General features: G+C 38.9%; 1 protein-coding gene across 2 annotated transcripts; it reads right to left on the reverse strand.

Annotated features, from left to right (window-relative positions):
- Positions 1-14: 14 nt before the first annotated feature.
- setd1ba (SET domain containing 1B, histone lysine methyltransferase a) lies at positions 15-23,713 on the reverse strand. 2 transcript variants are annotated; one of them, XM_073829630.1, is made up of 19 exons: positions 23,547-23,713; positions 23,230-23,384; positions 22,874-22,972; positions 22,458-22,728; positions 20,539-20,660; positions 18,553-19,581; positions 13,914-14,672; positions 12,239-12,418; positions 12,067-12,160; positions 11,766-11,965; positions 11,602-11,683; positions 11,141-11,515; positions 8,942-9,394; positions 8,015-8,530; positions 6,958-7,133; positions 6,725-6,850; positions 4,890-5,009; positions 4,668-4,805; positions 15-2,394 (listed from the first exon to the last, which is right to left on the reverse strand). In XM_073829630.1, exons 1-19 carry the CDS (start codon positions 23,605-23,607, stop codon positions 2,221-2,223), a joined length of 5,130 nt encoding a protein of 1,709 aa, XP_073685731.1. In that variant the 5' UTR covers positions 23,608-23,713; the 3' UTR covers positions 15-2,220. The 2 variants fall into 2 exon arrangements, with proteins under 2 accessions (XP_073685731.1, XP_073685730.1); XM_073829629.1 differs by having other exon boundaries at positions 8,015-9,394.
- Positions 23,714-25,691: the final 1,978 nt, after the last annotated feature.

Below are 25,691 nucleotides of genomic sequence, written 5' to 3' on the forward strand. Positions count from 1 at the left end.
CCAAGACAAAGCAGTTGAAAAAAAAATCCTTTATTTTTCCATGATCTTTTTTCCATACATTTGTGGTATAATAAATAGACAGGGGATAAAGGTCGATTTCACCAATGTCCCTTGCCATTTCTGAATGATAATGCTTTATCCCCCCACACTGCAAATAGATTTTCATAGAATTTACAACCGAAAATAAAAAATAAAGCTTGACACAAGCTGAAAATACTGCCACCAGCTCTCTGTACTCACTGTCGGATAGACCTTTCTGAGCCGTGACGCTGTAGCAAATCCTCAGGAACAAAAATATATATATTTATATTTATATATTCACAGTTAAAGTATTTACACATAAGAATCCAAAGGAAATTGGGCAGAAAAAAAAAGATGTTTCTACAAGAAACAATCTTTCAAAAGGAAGTACAAATCTGTATGTACAAGATGCATCATTTTCTTTAAATTAGCTATTCAACCCCTTTTTCTCACATAATGATCCCTGAAAAATATTCATTTTAAATACTCCTTTTGTCGCTCATAAAAGCAGAACGATGCATCATCACTCCCCATCGTCGTGATAAAAAAGCCTCATTCCTTTATACAAACCATTAGGATCCTGTACAATATAAACACATTTAAAAAGAAAAAAAAAAAAAAAAGCGGGGAGACCTTACCCTGTGAGTGAACTAATGTAAAGGACACGTTTCATAGCTTGGTCTTGCAAGTGCCGTTTGGCTTGATGGGGGTTGGAAGCCTCTAGTGCATTTATAAACATAACCAAATCACAAAGAAAAGCACAGTGCCTTGCAGATGAGACAGTCTTCGGCTTTCAAAGGGAAATTTGGCTGAGTGAGGCTGTGATAGCTTTTTTGATGGTTAAATACTGAGCAAAAGGATCGCCCGACGTACCAGTGAACTTGGGTCATTCGTACAAACACACACACACAGACACACACATAGCAGGAGACAATGGAAGTAGGTTTTGCCTTTGGAGCCGTCACACATTAAAGTACATATTTGGCACTCTATACGACTTTCCGGGTCCACTGCTGACATTTTCAGGTCGACGGACCTAATACTCCAGGGTCTGATATCCTAAACACCGGTGCATCTATTTAGATCAGATTTATTAGTTGAAAAGCGTCAGTGCTCACGAATACTATGAAAACCCATGCTGAAACCAGTGCAGGTGGATTTCGCTTAAAGTGAACCGGTAGGGACAATTAGGGACATGCGTTTGCAGAATAGCAGCATTATTTTTGCAAAACTTCAGCAGTAGTGGACCACCGCATGTTTATCGGCTGAAATAGTGAGCTGACATGAGTTAATACTAGGCTGTACAGCTTTAAACTGGAGTCTGATTGCGGACAAGCAGCTTTCTGTCTTTACACCTTACAACAGCTAGAGGGCAGCAAACACGCTCAAATAAAAGATCACAGCGATGGTTGGAAAAAATGGCTTGAGTGAAGAGAACTTAAACTGTAGTGTGTTGTTGGTTTTGCTTTTGATGCTTTAAAAAAGCTCCAGAACGTCGGAGCCACACGCAGCGCTGGCTGAAATATCGCAGGAGCGTTTCGCTTTGTCTAAATTTGCCTGAGCTGTGGACCTTTTCTACTGATTTGTTTTGTGGCCGCCGCAGGTGTGCTTTTGTTGAACGTTCTGCAAACTGAAGACAATTGACCCAATTCCCCCAACAATTGTTAGTGTCACGATGAATGCTAAACCTTGTGAGCAAGTCCGACAATAAACTAAACTTCATACAAGTCGGGCTGGGAGGACAAGGACACAAATGCTTGCTTAAAAAATGAATTCTGTGCGTGTGTGAGCAGCTTAAAGTATTTGGAGTCCGAGTTCAAGGACGGGGAGGTCTCTCCATAACCAAACCGCAGAAGGGGAAAAGGGGACCGACGAGACAAACTGTGCCAAATGGGCAGACAACAAAGTGAGTGCCCAAATATTTTCGGGGAGGGAAAAGTCCATTTCCATACAGGTCAATGGAAGAGTGGTAGAAAATTCATTTGTTTATGCTTGAAAGAGCACCTGTAATTCGTAAACAATCATGAAAAAGTAGAAAAAGAAGTCCCAGATTCTTAGCTGCACGATATATCCAGTGGATGTGTTGGATGTCATCCACTATTTCCTCTGTAGCTCCAGAAGACGGGACATCTGGGCTTGTTATTTAGGGCAGTGCATGTTTTTTTGTTTTTTTTATAAAGTCTCACCTATATGTTTGGGTTAGTTTAAGGTTCCCCTGCAGTTTTCTGCACCACATAGGCAAGGTATCTTCTCGTCCTCGATGGGGAACTTGTAGTCGTAGGTGATCTCCTCGTTGACATTTATTGGCTGCCGGGAGTAGATGACGATCTTCTTCTGCGACTCCACAGTGATGACCTTGGCATAACAGTTTGGCTGCGAAAGACAATGCAAGATATGGTCAATATGGTTTTTGACTTCAAAATTACTTTTACCTAACAGGGTTTGTACAGATACTGTAAAATGCAATTCAAGGACTCTTCAAGCAGTAATTTTTTGACTTTCAAGGACTTTAATCTGAGATCTCACTTATCAAACGATGTATTCACTTTCAAATTCTAAAAAAAATAATTAGATAAATAAAACTATACTAATAATACAAACTGGCAAAAATAAAGTGAAGCACATGCAAAGTATTACTAGAAAGTATACTACACTTTTACTATAGTAAAACCATGGTTAATTTTCTTAAGGGATTTGTATATGTATACTTTCTTCTTTCTTTGTTAAGTTTTTATAACTGTACTGCCTTAATTGTTAGATGTTTTCTAATGTTTATAAAAAAATAAAATAAAGATTTGCAAAACCGAAAATCCTGATCTGAAAAAAAAAAAAAAAAAAAAAAGATTTATACATGCTCTGAAGTTCCAATCTGAATCAAAAGATTCGCGATACGCAAAGTTCCAATCTAAGTCAAATGATTTGTGATCCAAGCTCCAAGTCCTGATGTGAAATTATGGTTTGCAAATCATTACTCAGATCAGGACTTCAAATCGCATATTGCCAATCATTTGAATTGAATCATTTAATTCACGAAATGATTTACAAACCAGTTTTGATCTAAATCAAATGATTTGCGATACGCAACTTGAAGTCCTGATCTAAATCAAATGATTTGCGCCCGAAGTTCCAATCTTAATTTAAGTATCGCAAATTATTTCATTTGAATTACTCAATTCGTGAAATGATTTACAGACCCATTTCTTTCTAAATCAAATGATTCGCGATGCACACTCTGAAGTCCTGATCTGAATCAAATGATTTGCGATCCACGCTCCGAGTCCTTATTTGAAATGATGGTTTGCGAATCATTATTCAGATCGGGACTTCAAATTAAGTATCGCAAATTATTTGATTTGAATAATTCAATTTGCAAAACGATTCATGAACCCGTTTCGATCTCAATCAAATGCTTCGTGCTCCGCGCTCTAAAGTTCAGATCAAAGTCAAACGATTTGTGATCCACGCTCCAAGTCCTAATCTGAAATGATGGTTTGCAAATTATTACTCAGATCGGGACCTCAAATCGCAGATCGCAAATCATTTGATTTGAATCATTCAATTCACGAAATGATTTACAAACCCGTTTTGATCTAAATCAAATGATTTGCTATACGCAACTTGAAGTCCTGATCTGAATCAAATGATTCACGATACACAAAGTTCAGATTTAAGTCAAATGATTCGTGATCCAAGTTCTGGTCTGAAATGATGATGAATCATTACTCAGGTCAGGACCTCAAATCGCATATTGCATATCATTTGATTTGAATCATTAAATTCCCCAAATGGTTCACAAACCTGTGCCGATCTGAATCAAATGATTCGCGCTCCAAAGTTCCGATCTAAATCTAATGATTCACGATACTCAAAGTTCGAATCTAAGTCAAATGATTTGCGATCCACGCTCCGAGTCCTCATTTGAAATGATGGTTTGCGAATCATTATTCAGATCGGGACTTCAAATTGCATGTCGCAAATCATTTGATTTGATTCATTCAATTTGCAAAACGATTCATGAACCCGTTTTGATCTCAATCAAATGCTTTGTGCTCCGTGCTCTAAGGTTCAGATCAAAGTCAAATGATTTGCGATCCGCGTTCCAAGTTCTGGTCTGAAATGATGGTTTGCAAATCATTCCTCAAATCGCAACTTGCAAATCATTTGATTTGAATCATTAAATTCCCAAAATGATTCACAAACCTGTCCCGATCAAAATCAAATGATTCGCGATACATGCTCTGAAGTCCCAATCTGAATAAAAATGATTTGCAATATGCTTAGTTTCGATCTAAATCAAATGATTCCCAATTTACAATTTGAAGTCCCGACACAAATGATTTGCATATACGATCCCGACACAAATGATTTGCATATACGATTTCGACTACTGGTTTAGCTCGCTAGTTTTATGACATTAACTGAAATAAGAGAAAAAAAAAAGTGTTTTTAAAAATTGTGTAAATTTTCTGTGAAAAAATTACTTACTAAAAATTTTTTTTTTATACATTGTCTTTCAATAATTGAAGCACCTTCAAGTACCTCTTCAGGAATACTGCTATTTTCCAGGCTTTAAATTAAAAAATTCTAATTCAAGTGCTTTAGGCACTTGAAGCACCTTGTACGAACCCTGCTACAAGCAAACTCACATTGCAACTGTGATTGATGAAGCGGGCGAAGTTGCCACATTTGGTTGCGTCTATAATGGTATCGTGATCCACACGGAACATGTAGCTACTGCCGATGCCCTCATCCTCATAGCGCTTCTCTCGCATGTCTGCGATAACCTGCAAAGGCAAAGAGGCAAGAAAGTTTAGCACAGACCAGCCAAAAAGCAGTGGTGCTGAAAGTTTGGTTGGCTTCACGCTCACCTGTCGAATATTCTGGCCGACATATTCAATAACCATCTCATCAGCAGCAATAGGTTCCATTGCAAACAATCCCCAGTCGTGAATGTGACTTCTACAGAACCGGATCTTCTTTTTACGGAACTGTGGAGAAGTTGTGACTCGTTAGATTTTGACACGGCTCATATTTTGATTGGTGATGTTTTGCAAGATATCCAGACAAACCAAAATTTATTCAGACACCTTCAACATTTCTCACATTATCATAGTTTAGAAAATGGTAATAAAATATGACAAGAACTCAGAGTTAAACTGTGTCAGAACAAATTCATCTTGATAATGTCAGATAACTTTGCTAGAAAGGTATGTAATGGATTACAGTGAACCAAATATTCAGAAAATTGTTATGACAATATTTACACAACTATCAATACTTTGTTGACCAATTACCAAGCAATGCTTAATTTTGTTCAGTCTGTGGTGTAAAAAGGTCACATTTAGCAAATAAAGAAAAAACACTTAAGCAAAACATGGTCTGGTCAAAGTATCTGAATAATTTTTGGTCCCAAATTTTCATCAATTTTACTGGTAGTCCACTGTATTCAGAAATTTTGGATAGCAAAATAAAGTTTACTATAGTGTCCTGCACCCACTAGTAAAAAAAATATGTTAAAAATTATATACTAGTGCTGTCAATCAATTTAAAAAATAAAATAACAATATTTTTTTCTGAAATTAATCACAATTAATCCCACTTAAAGTTTTTAAATATACTTTTATATTGCAATAATTTAACATTCAATCTTCAAATTAATGTGCAAACAACATTTATTTTTAGTATTTGTTAAATTTTACGTATATTATTAGGATTAGGCCAAAGTTCAATTAAGACATTTAAGTCATTTTTATAAACGTGCCATAGAAAAAAAAACATTAATGGTGTGCATCTTGAGACATCTTGAGATTTTAAGATCAGTCAGTGCCGGTACCTTTCAGTTGAAACAGCTCAGACTTACATTTTAGTCTGGGACTAGGCACCTATCGCATTAAGTTTAAAATCATCCTGCTTACTTTTAAAGCTTTACATGGTTTGGCCCCCGTCTACCTCTTCTTCTTCCCTATACTCCTCCGCGTTCATTGCGGTCTTCTGAATCTTGCCTTCCTGCGGTCCCTTGGTGTCGCCTCTCTTCCATGGGGGGCAGATCATTCTCTGATGTTGCCCCTAAACTATGGAACTCTCTCCCCAGATCACTCTGTTTTTCCAACAACTTGTCTGAATTTAAATCATTGCTAAAAAGTTAAAACACATATGTTCTCTGAATGTTACCTCTCTTAAGTTGACCTTTGTTTATTACTCCACTATGTTCTGTTAATTGTTCATGCTAACCTCCATGCTACTGTTCGATGTTATCCTGCATTTTTCTTGTTTATTGTAAGCGTCCTTGAGCTTTGGAAAGGCGCTATATAAATAAAACGTATTATTATTATTATTATTATTGGATTAAGCCTTATCTGTGAAATCGTAGGATAAACTTATAAACCCATTGGATGAATTTAACAAACTCTAAATACTAAATTAAATATAGCTGAATCCTTAAAGCTACAAAATAGATTAATTTCCTTTTTTTCCTTTTGTTCTTCGATTAACAGACATCACAGCAGGTGGCTTATTAGGCTATTTGGCTGCTATTACTTTAAGAGCTGCCATTGCTGAACTGACATGCATGTTTTTTTATAGTTTCGTTTTTTGTGGTTGTAAAGATGTTTTGCAACTAAATAAATGCACTTCTTGTAAAGAAAAAAAGAGAGCAGTGGTTTTGAGCGGAGTGACCAATTTGACAGCACTAATGAATACCTACCTTAAGCTGGTTGAACTTGAGGAGGTCACTGTCGCAGCTGAAGGACGACAGCAAGCGGCGCTGTTCAGACCGCCGCTCCGAACCTGCCCTAGTGGACGTTAGGGGCTGTGCTGGTATACTCTTCCCCTGTGAGAAATCACACATAAACACTTTCAACCTCAGGACCTTCAGCAAAACAGCTTAATGAAGTATTGATTGTGAGTTTACTCCGGTATTTTATCACTGCACCCCACCTGAGTGTCCACATCAGGCTCTTCGGACTGCAGGCGTGAGCTGTTCAGGTACTTCATTTTGTCTTTCTTGTCGATTTTGTAGTAGCCCTCGCTGCGGGCGCAGCCGGTGACATGGTCACGCATGCCATCCTCTCTCCTCTTCTTCTTCAGGCCTGATGTGCTGCCCATGTTGGTAGGTTCAGAGGAGTCAAGGAAATAAAGCTTTCTTTACATGAACAGATAGGTCTTCACATTGCAGGTCTGCAAATACTAGTAATTCATTTTAGTGGATGTAATTATTTTATCACAATGCTGTCAACAAGAAAAAGCTATTCAATTCCGCTATTCCATTTGGAGCCACTAGGGGCATAATTTCTCCCCCCCTTGTGGCACCAAACTAAATTGCAAAAGGAACTAAATGACTTTGCCAGACATTCCCTCACATTTTCCATAGTTTTTAAAAACGTAATTCCATTTGCTGCTACTAGTGTCGCAAATGTTATCAACAGCTACTTTAATAGGTTTTCACACTTCAAGGGATAGTTCACCCAAAAATGAAAATTTCTGTCATTAACTACTCACCCTTATGTCGTTCCAAACCTGTAAGTTTGTAATGTACCTGTTTTGTTTATCTTTGAAACACAAATTAAGATATTTTTGATGAAATCCGAGAGCTTCCTGTCAAAAATTGATGAGGAAGAGAAGAAATTATTGAATAAAGCCGTTATTTTTGTTTTCTTTGTGCACAAAAAATATTCTGGTAGCTCCATAAAATTAAGGTTGAATCACTGATGTCACATGAACTATTTTATTGAGGTCCTACCATTCTGGGCCTTTATCGCAGAAGTTGCATTGCTGTTTATGGAGGGTCAGAAAGCTCTCGGATTTCATCAAAAATATCTTAATTTGTGTTCCGAAGACAAACTAAGGTCTTACGGGTTTGCAACAACATGAGAGTGAGTAATTAATGAAATTTTTCAATTTCAACTATCCCTTCAAAAAAATGTTATTGTCATTGATAAAACATAATGGATCTTCATTGGCGACTGAACCTTAGCATTGAAGCAGTAAAGGATATGAGGATGGTGGACCCAGAGGGTGTCATTGAGCCAGTCGTTGCCATTGTCCTGTTGCAACATCTTGTCGTAAGTGATCTTAAGGTAGCGGATGTCCTCCTCATCAATGCCGTCATTCCAGATGTCATATAAGATGGTCATCTCCTCAAAATCTGAGCGGGGTAGAAAGCTGGGGCGGCGCGGTGATGTCACAGGGGAGTGCATGGACAACAACAACTCCTGCCAGCCCCGCCTCTGTCGGCGCGTCTTCTGAATAGGTTCCTCGACGTAAAACATCCTGTCGTCGACCTCAGGTATGACTGTCTGGCTTTGGTTTTCCTCTTCCTCCAAGGCTGTAGAGTCACCATCTTCAGTTTTGATGGTCTCTGGAGGGTGGTCTGGGTACAGGTCGTTTACTGGTAGATCTGGAGGTAAAGAGTCCACTATTGGAGTTGGAGGCTCTTCAGAATCTGGAGGGCTCGCCACAGGTGCCTTTTTAGCCTTTGGGCGCCCCGATTTCTTCTTACTTGGAGTATCATCTAAGGGCACAGGAACATCTATCATTGGAACAGGCAGGTCTTTTGGAGAAGGAGGAGAGGAAGGCTCTACAGAAGTAGGAGAGGAGCTCTGGGGAGGCAGAGGTGGCTCCTGAAGTGAAGCAGCAGGAAGGGGAGGACCAGGGAATGGGGAAGAAACTGCATTGTTAGGTAGGCTGGCCTGAGGAGAGACACTGAGTAGAGGCTCTTTAAAGACAGGCTTCTCCTCCAAGCTCTCAGATGAGGCCTTCCTGTGAATGGGAAGGCCTGCAGATAAAGCAGCAGAGTCAGGGAAAGCTGGGGTAAAGGTAAGATCTCTACCCGGAGTCCGAGGGATACCAGCACTGAGGACAGGGGATTGAGCGGGGTAAGAGAAAGGGCTGCCGGGAATATGCGGCGAGCTCAAGCTGTTACCTGTTAGCGGCGTGTCGCTACCTGGTGTTACGGGAACCATATCGGTGCTCTGAGACTTGCCCAAGCCCCGGGGTCTGTCCATGAGATCTCTCCCCGGTGTGCGTGGGATGTCTTCTTCCGTAGGCAACCGCCCACGGACAGGCATATCCGGCAAAGCTTCAGGAGGCGGCAGAAGGGATCGAGCTTCAAGGGCATGATTGGGGGGAAGTGGAAGGTGCATTGAGGGCGTAGGAAGGGAACGAGGGATCACGGTCTCTGATTCTAGGGAAACAGGGCCATCACGACCTGGGGTACGGGGAACGTCTTCTGCAGGGATCTTTGGTTGGGGTTCCTGATCACTGTCGGCAAACGAACCTGTTGGGGTGGGCGGCCGCAAGCTACCAACATCCTCCAGGCTAGGTTCAGGTTTGGGCACTGGAATACTGACCGGCAACTCTATGTCGGGTTCATCAGCTGAAAAGAGAGGACAACCGATCAAGATCTGACTTCAACACAGAATACCAAGGTTCACACAGGACTTTCAAGCACTTTTTAGATTTTCATAGACCTCAATCAGAGATCTCACTTGTCTAAAATACCTTATCTTTCAAATCTAAAAAAAAAAAAGAATCTAATCATTTGACATAAATTGGAACATTCGCAAAATGATTCACCGATCGAAATCAAATGATTCACAATATGCGCTCCGAAGTCCTGATCTAAGTCAAATGATTTGCGAACCCGCACCAAAGTCCCGTTTTAAATCAAATGATTTGTGATACACGATTTGAAGTCCCAATCTGAATCAAATGATTTTCAATCCGCGCTCCGAAGTTCCAATCTAAATTAAATTATTCGTAATCCATGTTCTGAAGTCCTGATCCTAATAATGATTCACGAACCATCATTTCAGATCAGGACTCACAAATCGCAAATCATTTGACTTAGATTGAAACTTTGTGTATTGCAAATCTTTGATTTGAATCATTCAATTCACAAAATGATTCACAAACCCGTTCTGATCTAAATCAAGTGATTTACAACATGCGCACCTAAGTCCCGATCTGAATCAAATCAAAGTTCAAATCTAAAGCAAATGCTTTGCAATATAATTTGTGATACGCAAATACAATTTGCAATATGCAATCTGATTGGAGAACTTCGAAACAGTGAATCATTTCGCGATGCAATGGTTTAACTGATTCTGAATTTCGAAAATCTGTTTCACCCATCACAAAGTGCTTTTTAGGGTGTATTCACACTTGTAGCTCAGTTGGGTTCATTTGGTCCAGACCAAAAAGGAAAAGACACTGGCATTTTTAACAGCGAACCTAAAGATACCGAACCTAAAGGCATAGTGATACTTTCACAACCTGATTGGTCAGATTAAATGATGTTTATTTTGTGACGGAACTTACCGAACAGGAAAAGGTGCATTCGACTTAAAGCGCCGCTGCAGGTGTATGATGTCACAGTACCCATTCACTGATCAGCCTGCTCAGCATCGCTTTATGTCAACCTAATGCCGTCTCCTGGACTAAGCATCTTGCCATTGCTTCCTGTTTTTGGTTTGTTTGTTCATTCTTGTTGTTCATATTTAATTAGAACCGCACCAGAGTTAGTTTGGAACCCATCTTTTTAGCGGCCTAGGTCCGCTTGTTTTTGTGCGCACCAGGGTTTGGATGGCAGCATTCACACTTACTCAAATGAATAGCACTAACAGAGCAATGACAAGTGTGAACACACCCTTAAAGTCATTAGAAGCGATGACGGAATTCAAAAATGAATGGCTCTTTTAGATTGATTTGGTTTTTGCTAGTGAATTGCTTGAAATGAATGACCAAAGTCACGAGATTGAATCAATTGGAGTGGTTCTAGCATAAATGACCTACTCAATTGATTCGGTTCATCTATTCCTCTTTTCACATCTTTAGCCTCGTTTACACAACATTGTCAGTACTACTGGCTTAATTTGCTAGTTTTATGACATTAACTGAAAGAAGTATGTTTTTTTTAAACTGTGTGACTTTTGTGTCCAAAAAAATGTGCTTATTGAAAAAATTAAATAGATACAGCCTTTCAAAAATTCAAGGATTTTCTAGGCCTTGAATTTTAAAAAGTCTAATTCAAGTACTTCAAGCACTTTAAGCACCTTGTACAAACCCTAGAATCCTCAACTGCTAAAAGAACATCAAGCTAAACAACAGTAAAGATTCTAACCTGGCAATCCTTTTGGTGATGGAGGCCACACGTCGTCTTCAGACTTGATTGAGCTCACCACAGCATGTTTGTGATCGATCTCTGCCTCATCTAACGCTTCCAGCCTGCCCAATTCGTTTGGTTCCTCTTCTGGTGGTGGTCCTGTGGGGGTACTGGGAGCTTTTACCTCAACATCCTCCTCTTCAGAAGATGAGGATGAGGAAGATGAGGACGTCGATGAGGTTTGTGCATCGTCTTCATCTTCATCCTCCATTCCCACCGCCTTCTCCTCTTCTTCCTCCTCTTCCTCCCCTGAACTTGATTCGTAGTCAGACGAGCTGTCGCTCCCAGAGGAATCAGAATCAGATTTGGAGGACGACGATGAGCTAGAAGATTCTGAGGGGGGAAATAGCAAAGGTCATTACCTCAGGCCAATTACAGCAACCACAAGGGCACAATATTCATCAACCTCTCGCCATTACCGTCATCTGATGAGTCAGATGATTCAGTCCCGCTGGAGTCTGATTCGCTCTTCTTTTCATCATCTTCCCTGTCCTCCATATCCTAAGAAGGCATGTTTTTGTTAGGCTCAATTGAGTGTTGTATGATTAAGGTTTATTAAGAAGTACTGTGGAGTGGTTCTCACCGTGCCAGGCGACAACCTCACAGAGGTATCTTCCACTGGCTCCTCTTCATGGTCCGAAAGCGATGACTCCTCTTTCCCAGAGGTTTCCTCCTCCTCACCTTCGCTGTCCAGCTCCAGAGGTCTAGCTGGCCTTCGCTTGGCAGAAGAACCACTGCCATCCGCTCTGGATCCGTCCGTGCGAAGATCTGTTTTTTCCGACTCTGAGAACCAAGTTAGTTTACAGAAATGGAATGAAACCACATGTTTTTTTTTTGTGTGAATAAGTTCAAGTTTTAGTTTAAAGAGCAGAGTAAGCACACACCTTCATCTTCCAACTCATCATCGACAGGTGTGGATGGTCGAACCCTTTTGTTGTCATTGGTAGATGTTGGCTCAGGGGGCTGTTTCCTCTTAACCTGCAAGCAAATTGATAATGAGCAACTTTTAAAAGTACAACGGCACACAAACAAAAACACAGGGTGGTAGTTTGGTACCTTGAAAGATGGTAACCGGATGGCACCGCGAAGGCCCATGCTGAGACCCATTCCCTCGAAGCCAAGACCCTCAACCTTGTTCCAGTTTTCCAGTAAGCTAGAGGATATAGTTTCTTTGGGTTTGGCCCGTTCTTTTTCCTCATCTTTGCCCTCACCTGTCTTTATAGGTGTAAGTGTAGCCTGCAGGGACAGAAACATGATAATGGCAGATAATTCTGTTAGTATAATTACATGACCTCAGGTTTGAAAAGGTAATAAACTGTGGGTTTTCCTTTCGACTAATTGTTTCAAAACACTCTGGAACATTCAGTCTGGAATCAGCTAACATTTAATTCAAAGCAAGATTACAGAAGATTATTTTTAACAGACAGTTGTCCAAGTTTGTCTACTACTACTACTTATCAACCCATCCCAGGAAGGTTTTAGGAAATTTAATATTATTATTATTATTATTATTATTATTATATTTACCAAAAACAATTATTATCTTATTTTTAAAAAAAATAATAACTGGGTATTTGAGAGTTTAAAATAACGCTTTGGAATAGCATTATTATTGAAAGCTAATCTAATTGACTTTGACTTGACACTTATAGCATTCTTGAAGCAGGGTTTGTCGCATTTCATTTAGCAGTTCACTACCATTCAAAAGTTTTTGAACGGTAAGATTTTTAATGCTTTTTTTAAAAGAAGTCTCCTGGACCAAGCCTGCATTTATTTGATCCAAAATACAGCAAAAGCAGTAATATTGTGAAATATTTTTACTCTTTTATATAACTGCTTTCTATTTGAATATATTTTAAAATGCAATTTATTCCTGTGATCAAAGCTAAAAAATGTTTAGCATAATTACTTCAGTCTTCAGTGTCATATGATCCTTTAGAAATCATTCTAATCAGCTGATTTGCTGTTCAAGAAAAATCTTTACTATTATTATCAATATTTAAAACAGGTGAGTATATTTTTCAGGATTCTTTGATGAACAGAAAGATTCAAACACTCATTTGTAAGATTATACGCTATACCATTCAAAGCTTGGAGTCAGTGTGTGTGTATATGTGTATATGTATAAATAAGTATTTATAAAAAAGAAGACATTTATAATGTTACAAAAGATTTCTATTTCAGATAAATGCTGTTCTTCTGAACCTTCTATTCAACAAAGAAACCTGAAAAAAATTATTCTACTCAGATGTAAATCAGAATATTAGAATGATTTCTGAAGGATCAGGTGACTGGAATAATGATGCTAAAAATCAGCTTTGAAATCACAGGAATAAATTATTTTAAATTATACTCAAATAGAAAAATTGTAAAAAATATTTCAAAATTGTACTGTTTTTGCTTTAGCAGAAAAGACTTCTTTAAAGACATTAAAAATCTTACTGTTTAAAAACTTCTGACTGGTAGTGTATGTCAGTTCAGAAACATTTAGGATAAATGTACCATGATGCAGCCTATTTGGAGTGTTGACCGAGAAGTCATTTAAAGGTAAACGATATTTATGAAAGTTACCTATCAACTTGACAGTGATTTTGTATCTGGCATGACTTAAATAGCCTGAAAACCAAATTTGCTGCATTTGTTATTATTCATGTCCAGACGTATTTACATATTCAGCAACAAGTATCATGTAACATTTAAAACAGGTCTGGATTTGTCAAACGGCGCTTACCTTAGCCGAACGCTCCTGTTTGTCCCACCACTCATCAAACGCCCTAAAGGCCACCACCTCGACCATTTTGCGGTTAAGATCTCTTTTCATGATGGCCTTCAGCTCCTTGACAATAACCAAAAGCACTCCATCCACAGTAGCTTTGTGTGGGTCTTCCTTTTCGGGCTCATAGCCTGGAGGAGGAACAGCAGGGTTGAACTTGGGCATGTTGGGCACGGGCCAGGGTTGCCCGTGAGCCACAGCGCTTGTAGGCGCACCAACCATAGACAGAGGTGGATACGGGCCCCCAAACTGCATGGCGGCGGCAGCAGCAGCAGCGCCGGCACTTGCAGCAGCCCCGCTGATGAAGTGAGGATAAGGGTATGGCCGCTGGCTCTGCGCCATGCGACTTAACATTTGAGTCTGCATCTGGAAGGACATGTGAACGCTGCCCCACTGTGGTAAGGAGCTCATCAGGTCCATCTGCATAATGGGCATCATGCCAGGGGGATAATGGGCCAACGGGTGTAGCATCGGATGGGGGGCCACGCCAGGTGGGCCAGCCAGGTGCGGAACGGTTGGAATCGGTGGCGGCGGCAGGGGGAAGCCAGCCTGTGGAGGGGGCAGTGGAGGGAACCCTGGCGGGGGCATGGACATGGTCTGCATCGGAGACATCGCAGAGTTGACCACAATGCTTTTGGCACAGTCCCCGCTAGCGATCGGTGTGCCAGGCATCTCATCATCGGAAATCTCCATGTCTTCACCTGACGACTGATGGCCCTGTGTTACAAAAAACCAAACATCTGTTTCATTAGAGCACAAACTACACACAAAGCAATTGGGAGATAAACACTATCTATTGACCTATATTGCCCCTATATACCTCTGTACAACTACAGACAGACCAATTGAACCCTTTTTAACTTGATCTAGACATAAAATTCTAATGAACTTCTACTGCTCTTGGTGAGAATAATATTGAGTGTTTGATAAATTAGGGGTTTAATCGCATAGCGCTGAAACCTTATTATAATTAAGCGGCCAAAGATCAGAAATCTCAATGTAAAATTTGTTTGGGCAGACCAAACCGTAAGTCGTAGAGACTTAAAACTTGGAGGGATGGTAGTACTCACACGGTCTACAACGTCACCAAAGATTGCCCCAATCGGCCTTATGGGGGCACTACAGTGCTCATATATACAAAATTGCTCATAACTCCTACACTGTTTTTTGCAGGCTCAAGTGTGCGAAATTTTTGCGTATTTAGCTTTTTTAGAAAAACCTACTTTTGCAAACTAGTCAAACTTAGTGCAGTAAAAATTCTCTGGAGAGTGAATAGCAATAATTATCAATAATTTTCTGTAAGGTACACCACAACTTTAAAAGGGGCAGGGCTGCCTTTACTAAAATGGCTATAACTTTTGAACGGAATGAGAACGCATATGTAAGAGCTGAATCTGAGGTCACGTGAAAAAAAGTTGGCCACTTGGTGGCGTTATAAGAGGGAAAAAACATTAAAACAGCCATAACTACGCAATCGTTTGTCCTAATGATATAAAAATCTGTACACACAGTTTTGGTTCAAAGTGCCACAAGTGGGTATAATAACATTTGCATATCTCAAAAAAACATGGGACATAGGCCGATAAACTTCAAGCATCTATTAGACAAGGTTAATGAAGGTTAGTCGAAAAGAACTACGGCCACTGGGGGACGATATCACATTTTTCAAAGGCCGTAAATGATTGTATATTGCTTATTTTTTCACACATATGCACGACATTTGTATCATGCGATAGACCTCCTCATTCCGAACAACTTTGTCTCTAGAACCATTGCTGTCGATCATAACGTTTGTTAAATGATTGAGAAAATGTAAAAAACCTAAAAAAAAAAAAAACTAAAAAAAAACCACTGCAGTACAATTCTCTGGACCGTAGGTCAATAACTATCAAAAATAAATGTCGAAATTTACCCTTTAGGAAGCTATAACGGAGTTGTTTAGAAAAGGGACTTATCCAAATATACCCAAAAGCCTATAAAGCTTAAATGAAAACTCAAAACTTCACAAAACCTGCAAAAACAAGCATGAAAAGTTTTAGGGAGAACGGACCACAGCTGTCCCTATAGCAGTCATAAACATAAAAAAAAAAACATATTTTATCATATATTTCTATGATAAATTACCTGGATTTGTCAATTTTTTATTTTTTTTAATTTATTGATTTAGGTGGTTACAGGCTTGCTAAATAATATGTAATGTCTTTTTTAATGTGCTTAAATTACTTAATGCGCTTGAACCCCACTTATTAATATTTTAATTAGATTTTAATTTTTAGTTTTGGTCATTTTGTTAAGTGCTTTTATCATTTTATTCATTTCAATTTCAGTTTTAGCTTTTGTAAAAGAACATTTATTTCAGTTAGCTGCAAAGGCAACATTTCTCATTTTCATGTATGTTTTCTTTAAGATTTTTAAGGTTTGTCATCGAATACTATTTTTATTATTTACTTTACCTTCAGTTCAATAATTTACCAATTTTAATAGTTATAACACTGTGACAAACACTATTTTTAACAAAGCAAAAGTAGCACTACTTGATGTTTATTTTACAATAATTAATTAAAAAAATTTGTTTACAATGTGTGTGGAGCCCCTTTTCAATAGAACCTGTGGCAGGTTAAAATTGTAAATCAGACTTGTTTACAGCACAAATGATACGGTAATATTTATGCACTAAATTTTAATTTGAAGTATTAAAGTCTATTTAATTCACTAACCCTAAGCAATAGTAAGTATATTGTCTTGTAGGAATGTAGGAACCCAAACACTTTCAGATTTGACACAGCTCTTGTTGAATTATGGTTTTGGAGATTCAATAAGAACAGCACTTTCCTGATGGTCCAGCTTTCAAGCAGGAAGTAAAGCACAAAAGTGAGCCAACGGCTGTTCATTGTTTCTTACGTTGAACTACGTGTAAGAGGAAGTGAAAGTGTGTTACACATAGGCGGCATCCACAGCGGGATCATATTTCATGGGTTTGCCATACAGAGCTGGGGGCTGTAATGCAAACAAGTTAATTTACAAGAGACAGCTTCATTAAGAACTGAACATTTATATCCTTACTGTAGGCACCCAATATATTCTCTAATTTTTCTACCGAAAGCCTATTTGGTACAGATTAACATGTAGGACTTAAACTGTGCCAGGCTAAACTTTCTACTTTTTTTTAAATGAGCTGCTGCCACAGAGTTGAGTTGCAAAATCTCAAGCAAACAAGGAAATGAGCAGTGATGCCAAGAAGTCTCCTGGCTAGACCTATGGCTTTAAACAAACCCCACAAACACTGCACACTGAGCTCTAAATAAAATAAACTCGCTTCGAGATTTTGAAGAAAATAAGATGCAAAAACATGTTTCTGCAGCTAGACTGCACAATTTCTTCTACTGGTAAAATGCAAAACAAAAGAGAAAGTAGATGCCTCTTTTCTTACATTTCTCCTGGGTCCTGAAACCCTCCATACAGCAGCTCTAATATCATATTTAACACCACATCAGAAGACTCTGAGTAGTTAGACTACAAACTAATAGCAAATAATACTAAACTACACTAAAGCAATATCTTAAAAAGAAAACACAGCATTTATAAATGCTATGGTCAATATATGTGATAAGCAGCATAAGTAGGTATATTTGTAGCAATAGCTAACCATACACTGAATGGGTCAAAATTATAGATTTTTCTTTTATGCCAAAAATCATTAGAATGTTAAGTAAAGATTATGTTCCATGAAGATATTTTGTAAATTTCCCAGCCATAAATATATCAAAACTTAACTTTTGATTAGTAATATGCATCGCTAAGAACTTAATTTGGACAACATTAAAGGCAATTTTCTGTGTTTAGATTTTCTTTGCACCCTCAGATTGCAGATTTTCAAATAGTTGTATCTCGGCCAAATATTGTCCTACCCTAACAAACCACACATCAATGGAAAGTGAGCAGAACATTTTGCTTTATATACTTTAAAAGTTCTTTATATACAATTTTAGCTGTAAAGCACTTCTAAAAAAAGACAACAGAGCCATTATTACGTTAAATGTAGTTCTGTGTTGATTCAGTTAATAAGAGGTCACTTAACATCAAATATCCTAATGATTTTTGGCATAATAGGAAAATGTATCATTTTCACCCATACAATGTATTTTTGGCTATTGCTACAAATGCTACGTGCTACTAATGATTGGTTTTGTGGTTCAGGGTCATAAAAAGTCAAAAACATAGCAGTGAGCAGAACATTTCGCTACAAAAAAAGTCAAAAATATTATTTAATGTTTCAAAAACTGAATTACTACATCATAGAGGCCTGCAAATCAGTTCATTCCATCTGAACAAACTGAATCAATACTTCAAAAAGGGGACATTTCAGAAGAACTGTTTGTGCAGCTATAAACTGACCTAAACTGAATCAACACTGAACTAAATTTAACTGAATAATGACTATTGTCTGTTTTTAAAGGTGCTTTACAGCTAAAATGATATATAAAGAACTTTTAAAGCATATAAAGCAGACTTTATACTGCTACTTTCTTTTTTAATCACTGTGAAGCTTCTGTATTGCACAAAGTGCTATAAAGCGGTGTCATATCTCAGGTCTTACCGTGTCCATTTTGTCAACGGGTGTCCGTGGTTCTCCCGCACTGCTTTTACTGTGTATGTTAGAGGGCGACATGGCCCTAGAGTTCAGGGAAGCAGTACCACGAATAGGTTCGTCATCGTCCGAATCAGGAAGCGGCGTTGGGCTGATGTCCTCCAAGCCGGTGCTTGAAGGCCGCGAGGGCCGCTGGGGCAGGATAGGGGACAGCTGAGAGGACGACGAGGATATTGGACTCCCGTCCATGCGCACCTCAGCGTCCGAGTCTCCGCGCTCGTTCAGGAAGGGCTTCAGAAGCATTTCAATGCGTGAGTCCAAGCTGTTGCGCTCTGAGTCCTGGGTCGGGGTGCCCAGCGACTGGCAAGGCTCTGGCGTGGAGGGGGGAGGCGTAGCTGGTTGGGTTTCTGGTGCAGGGGGTGGCGGCTCGGGGATTGGCGGGGTTGCAGGCCTGTCTCTGACGGGCATGAAGTCGGTGCTTGGAGGCAGCGGGGCTTGAGGCGGTCTTCTATAATCCACTTCCCGCTGAACAGGCTGGTGGAAAGAGGGCTCTGTGTGAGGGTAGACTGGGGGCATCGGGGGCTGATAAGGAGAGAAAGCATTTTTGAAATTCGGTGGCGGTGGTGTGTGCGCAAAAGCAGGCGATGGCGGCTCGGGTGGCTGATGTTGTTTAAAACTGGGCGGTTGCTCTGCGTTGCCACGATGCGATCCTCCTCCTGTACCGTGGACGTAGTGCCTCTCCGGTCTTCGGTTGTAGGCGTCCTGGAATTTGGTTTCATGCCGTCTCGACTTGTAGCCTCCTGAGGATTCGGCACGGTTCGACTGGAACGCCGGCGTGCCTTGCCTGCTGGAATAGCTGGAGTCCTGAGAGAACGGGGTGCCTGATGGGCGCGGGGTGTGCGGGGTACCCTGGGACTGGGGCGTATCCTGCCTTAGGCTGGAGTAGGCCGTATCCAGGGACATGGGCGTGTTGGTGCCGCCCGGTGTAGCGGTGCCTCCGACTGCGGAAGAACTGCCTTCGGACAGTCTTCGCAAAGGCTGTGGACACAAAAAGCATGACCAACTTTAACACAATGCAAACTTTCTGTAAACAAAATCGCTGGTTCTGTCTTTTTTTAATGGCATTCACAACTACCATGCTAATCAAATACATTGTATAAATATTAGTTAATGGCTCTCTCTGTTTTCATATGGCTTCACTGTGTGATAATGGCCATAACTGAGGGGGGACCGTTCAAAGTGCATGTTGTAATAGCGTGCAGCTCTCTGCTGGTAGCAGTTATTATGTGCATTTCAGTCGGTGTCCATTTAACCACCTGCTGAACTGATAAACTGGATTAGAGATAAAGAGGTTTCTGTTGGAGAGGGAGAGCATGTTAAACAGTGTGCTTTTGTATTAAAATGATGTGTTAACTAACAGGTTAAAATGAAAATTGATTTAGAAAAACCTCAAAAGTCCAGCATGTTATACAGAGTGCTTGAGTAAAATACTAAAATTATGTGTTACCTCAAAAGATTCAAACATTTAAACGTATTTACACTCCACGTTACATTATTAAAAGGTACATCATTAATCGCAATGGTTAATAACTGATTAATTCCAAAAAGAAGTTACAGCAACAAGTTTGTGTTGAGTCACCCTCTAAACTACATTTCATTTTAAATTAATTTAAATTGTAAATAATTCAATTAGCCTATGGAGTAATAAACTATGATGTTTAGGAATGCATAATATGAGCATTTGTAGTAAACAAATAAATTAACTTTTTGGTTTTGTTTTGAATCAGTTCACTGTTTTTGAACCAGTTTGAACAAACCAATTTGATCAAATAAATCCAGCTGTCTAAAGCTACTTTATAGCAGCTTTCTTCATGCAGGTTTAAGGAAACAATTAAATTTTTTTTAAATTTTTTGTTTTGTAATACAATCTTAAGTGTTCCGATTCTTTCTATAATTAATGTCACATGTAATAGCATAATTTGATTTGGTTTTTACCAGCAGGGCTTCGGCCAAGCTGCGTGGAGAAACTTCACAGGCATCTTCACCACCAACTGGAAGAGTGAGTGGAGTATAACTTCCATTGATCAGACGTTGGAAGTACCTTTGGCGATTTTCACCTGAAAAGACAGATGAGAATGCGCAATTGTTTGGTGAACATGATTAATGAAACACAATGTGGGCTACATTTAAACAAAGTACACATATCTATTTGCATTGCAATCTAAGAAATAAAGAAATATTGTAAGCAATTCACATGTCTTATATTGTCCAACTTTCAAAGTTTAGGATCAGTAAGATCCTAGAAGTCTCTTATTCTCAAGGTTCCATTTATTTGATCAAAAATACAGAAAAAAGGTGATATTATGAAATATTATTGCAATTTAAAATAACAGTCTTCGATTTGAATAAACTTTAATACTTTTAAACTTTAATAAATTTTATTTCTCTGATGTAAAGCTGAATTGTCATCAGCCAATACTCCAGTCTTTAATATACTGATTTATGATCAATGTTGTAAACAGTTGTGCTGCTTAATATCTTTTTGGATCTTGTGATACTTTTTTCAGGATTCTTTGATGAATAAAAAGTTAAAAAGAACAGCATTTATTCAAAACAGAAATCTTTTCCAACAATATAAGTCTTTACTATCACTTTTTATCAATTTAACACACCCTTCCTGAATAAAAGTATGAATTACTTTCAAAAGAAACAAAGAAAGAAAGACATTTACTAACCCCAAATTTTGAACAGTAGTGTATACTGTTACAAAAGATTTCTATTTTAAATAAACGCTGTTCTTTTTAATGTTTTATACGTCAAAAATATCACAGGTTTCAACATTGATTAAAAAAGCATAATAGAATAATTATTAAATGATCATGTGACACTGAAAACTGCAGTAATGATGCTGAAAATCGTCACAGGAATAAATTATATTTTAAAGTATATAAAACCACAATTTTAAAATTGCTATATTATTTCACAATATTACGGTTTCAGCGCATCCTTGACAAGTAGAAAGACTTTTTAGACTTCTTTTGAATGGCAGTGTACATTTTACATCTCAATTTGTTTAATTTTCAGTTGTTTATATTATGTTCGTGTTGCTGTCGTCACAGAACCATAACAGAAAAAATAATTTCAGTGTCAATCGTAATAGAAATGCGCTTTTGTCAAATATTACTAGCAGGTAATCTCACTTGAAAATAAAGTTACAAGAACAAGTCTGTTAGGGTTAGGTAAAATTGTTCATGTAGTGCATGTTAAAAATGTTTACTTTTCTATACACCCATTTATACACACATCAGATAAGAAAATGACAGTGCAATGCATGAAATGCAATCACTTTGCATTCATGTCACCCACGATAACAGATGAATCGGTACTGTCTCTTTAAGAGAGGGGAGACCCAAAACAGCTGTCATCCTGCCTTCAGGATCTTACTTTTACAAGGTTAATGGCGTTTCAGTGTGCTTGTCCTTTAGTAAACAGCCTAAACGAAAGGTTTAACATTACCGACAGTTTCATTTGTATGACAATTTAATCGTGATTAACCATCTCCTACATTTTTTAAAACACACGAGTTTTATCTAAATACTTACATACATATGTTATCGAGGTTAAACACTTGTCATGTAGCTTCAAACTACATCTAAATGTCGAATCCGTAGTTAAAACGCTTTCGTTTCATGTAAAACGTCAAAGCAAACACATCAGTTAATCCCTCAGCCGCTGACTCGCAGTTTAGTGGTTACCAAGCAACCAACGTAAATTTTCGCACGTGACTTCAAGTCACAAACAATCTATTCAAATATATAAACACATGCGGTATTATAGTGTAATTCTGTCAGGTAACGTTAACACTAAAGCTATAAATGTCCAGTTTGATATTTTAACACGTAATCCATCCTTACCTTTAGGGTCTAGCTCCACGTGGATGATGTTGCCCATGACAGACGTGTTGTGCAAGTTCTGCACAGCATCCTTCGCCGCCTTGACGGTTCCGAAAACAACTTTAGCTATTCCGAGATGCTTTTTGTTCTTCGGATTGTATAAAATTTCCACCTCCTCGATGTCGCCGAACTTCTTGCACATGTCGGTGAGGAATCCCTCTCGGACGTTGTCGTTGAGTTTGGCGAACGTGACCTCCTTCGGAGGCACACGACCGATGTAACATTCATCGATCTGAGGAGAAGAGAACGATAACAAAACGTTAAATCACTTGTTTACTTGTAAACTCAAATGCAAACAAGGCGTCCTGCAGCCGGATGCTTCAAGAAAACACTCAAGACAAATGCACACATGTGTCAGGGGGGTGTGACTGGACTACCTTAAATTTAGGAACCGGGAGATCGGTCTCCTTGTACTTAGTCCACATACGACCGATTCTCGGGTCTCGGACGATGTCCACGGGTGACATTCCGGGGTTCTGCAAACAAAACAAGCACATTTACTCGAGGAAGTGTACTTTACACACAGTCAAGCCAGGCATGTCACTGTCACCAGAGCTAATGCAGGACAACCAAAGAGTTGAGTTTGAAAACGAGTGGTCAGTCATGAAAGTTTGGCAAGGGTGAAACTCTTTGATGTGCGGTGTCAGGTGTTTACAACGCGAGTATATTATATCCATTCAGCGCGACAATACACGGGGTCGATGTGTCCGGTGCAACGGCTCGTTTGGCTCACCGGCACGCTGAAGTGCTGTCCATCGTAGCGGTACAGTTTGTGCGATCCCTTTTTCAACGCCGGGTCAATAATCAACTTGTAACTTCTCCAATGATGACTTCGTTTCTCTCCCGAACTGCAGATAGGATGGCTGTTCTCCATTCCGTTCGCCAAACCTAGCGAAGAGAGATGACCAAAACAGAAAGTACGCTTCACAATCCAGACATGGCAAAGATTGATATTTGCACACAAACAGTAACGTTACGTTGTAGAAAATGGGGGGTTTGAAGCGGTGCCCGAAACAGACATTACAGAGGAAGAAAAAAGAGAAAGCTTACTTGAACTCTGTCTTCTACCGTGATCTTCATTTAGCTTATTTCTTTCTCCAGGTCTGGACATTGTGTGCCCGATCGAGTAGTTTTATATAAAACGGCTAGATCTTGAACGTTTCGCCGATCACATTACATGATTTTAAAGATACTGCCTCCTTTTTGCGAGCCAACACATATTGTGTGCCTCTAGTCTGGGGTTTCTCTCTCTCCCACAATACACCACTATCTCTACCTTCCGGCACATTCGACACACACTTTCGATTTATTGTTTTTAATCGTTAAGCTAACGCAGAATTTGTGTGGGGTCGTCGAAAACACGGGGGAATCGAGTTATGTTGAATAAACGAGTAGGACGTGAACGTATTTTGAATTTCGAGCGGAGAAACGAACGTTTTGAACGCGTTGAATCTGCGCGATAGATTTACGCAGACGTTAAATACAAGATGGACATGGAGGAGCAACGCTGGGGAAGGTTGTTAAAACTGAATTGGGACACGCGCTGAAAGCTCAAACGATTCGTTTTAGAAACGAACTGCGGTTTGGATTTAATTAAAATATTTATTCCGGAATACGTTTTGACTCTTGCATTCAAAATATGCCTTCAAAATGAACTTTCACGGGGTTCACCTTACATAAACAAAACAAAAAAAATAAAAATAAAATGGTGATTATTGTGTTTAAACGTCTAATGTTAGTTTTTGTCTTGCAGTTGTGAAACATTTGTCAATCCATTCCACCATTCCCAACATTGTTTGATATTCTGCGGTGCTTGGGCAATTGGCTGGTTAACAGCAGTTCCCTCTCTGGCCAATCAGATTGAAGCACCATGGTAGATTCAGCTATTAGAAGCACAGCCTTCAGTTCTTCCTACAGAGAGCAGAAAGAAGGCTGAATGCAGGCGCAGCCATTTTCTCCTACATTGGGACTCAATGGCCAAAATGGGTTTCCTTTGTTCCTAAAGGGATCTAAATCTTGATTTCATCAGCCTTTTATGGACTATTTAATACATACAGTGTTTCTATTTACAGGATCTGAGAAGAAGGAAGATGAAATGTTGGATGATATCCCTTTGACATTTTTAAACTTTTTTTCTCTTCCTGGAAACCATCTTTGTCCCAGCAAACTAGGTCATGGCACACCCATATAACAGCATTTTATTCTTTAGTAAAATGCTACTGAATAAACATTTTGCATTTGATTATATTATTACTAACTAAACTGTAAAGAAAAAAAAAGAGAGAGAGAGAAAGAAAAACACATGAAAATTACCATCTGCTTTTAAGGCCCTGCCTTGTTCAGGGCCAAGCATTAATCAATAAGTAAGTTTACCTTTATTGTCTTTGCTTATTTAGCTGCAGAACAAATGTTTGATTGCTAATTAAACTGAGGCATTTTATGTAAACTGGCTGAACTTTTATTTCTTTTTATTGCTCCCTAAGTGTCATTAGTTTTGAGCAAAGCTTTGTCTTCAGAACATTCAGTTGCATGCTGTTCTTTTGTTTCTTTTTAAATATCCATTTAAATTGATTGCTTCTCACATTTCAGCAAACAAGGCAGGCCATAGAGAAAAAAAGGACGATTGGCCTTTTGCAAAAATGCTGAATCACAGGTATGATTGATAGGGTTTGTGGTTGTTTTAATGCTCATCCTGGTTGCGCCTCACTTTTTTAAAAAAAAACAAACACTACAGCAGTACTGATATCAAGACACCTTTTTAAGTAAAATTATGTTTAAAGAAATATGTCTATTTCACTTTGTGAATAGCCTGGTGTATTCCTGATTTTACAGTGGAATGGAAATCCCTTTTGTCAAAAGCTATTTTCACTAAGTGAAAATTTTACACTCACTGTATATCTGACCTTGTGCCAAGGGCACACTTTAATTTCATAACACTATTAGTCTCATACCAGCGTACAGCTCACGCTAGAGATGACTGTAAACATACATAATTATTAAAACACTAACAGAGATATTTACCTTAACATTTTGCTGAAATAATTCTATCAGGCCTAAACGATGAAGAAACAGGAACGTTTTCATTCCCATCTTCGGATCCTTTAACACTGGCTTTAAAGAGGGGGTTGGGTTGCAACGCCTAAAAGGAAGAAAACGACAATAACCATTTTTCTGCCGTCGTTTTTCGACATAATT

Source organism: Garra rufa, chromosome 23, assembly GCF_049309525.1.
Source record: "Garra rufa chromosome 23, GarRuf1.0, whole genome shotgun sequence".
Classification (NCBI taxonomy): Eukaryota; Metazoa; Chordata; class Actinopteri; order Cypriniformes; family Cyprinidae; genus Garra; species Garra rufa.

Coding starts and splice junctions, on each gene's coding strand:
- setd1ba (XM_073829629.1), bottom strand. CDS start 23,607: ATGTCCAGACCTGGAGAAAGAAATAAGCTAAATGAAGATCACGGTAGA. Junction 19,582..20,538: donor GCTTGGCCGAAGCCCTGCTG/GTAAAAACCAAA, acceptor TTGTGTCCACAG/CCTTTGCGAAGACTGTCCGA. Junction 6,851..6,957: donor AGCCTGATGTGGACACTCAG/GTGGGGTGCAGT, acceptor GATTTCTCACAG/GGGAAGAGTATACCAGCACA.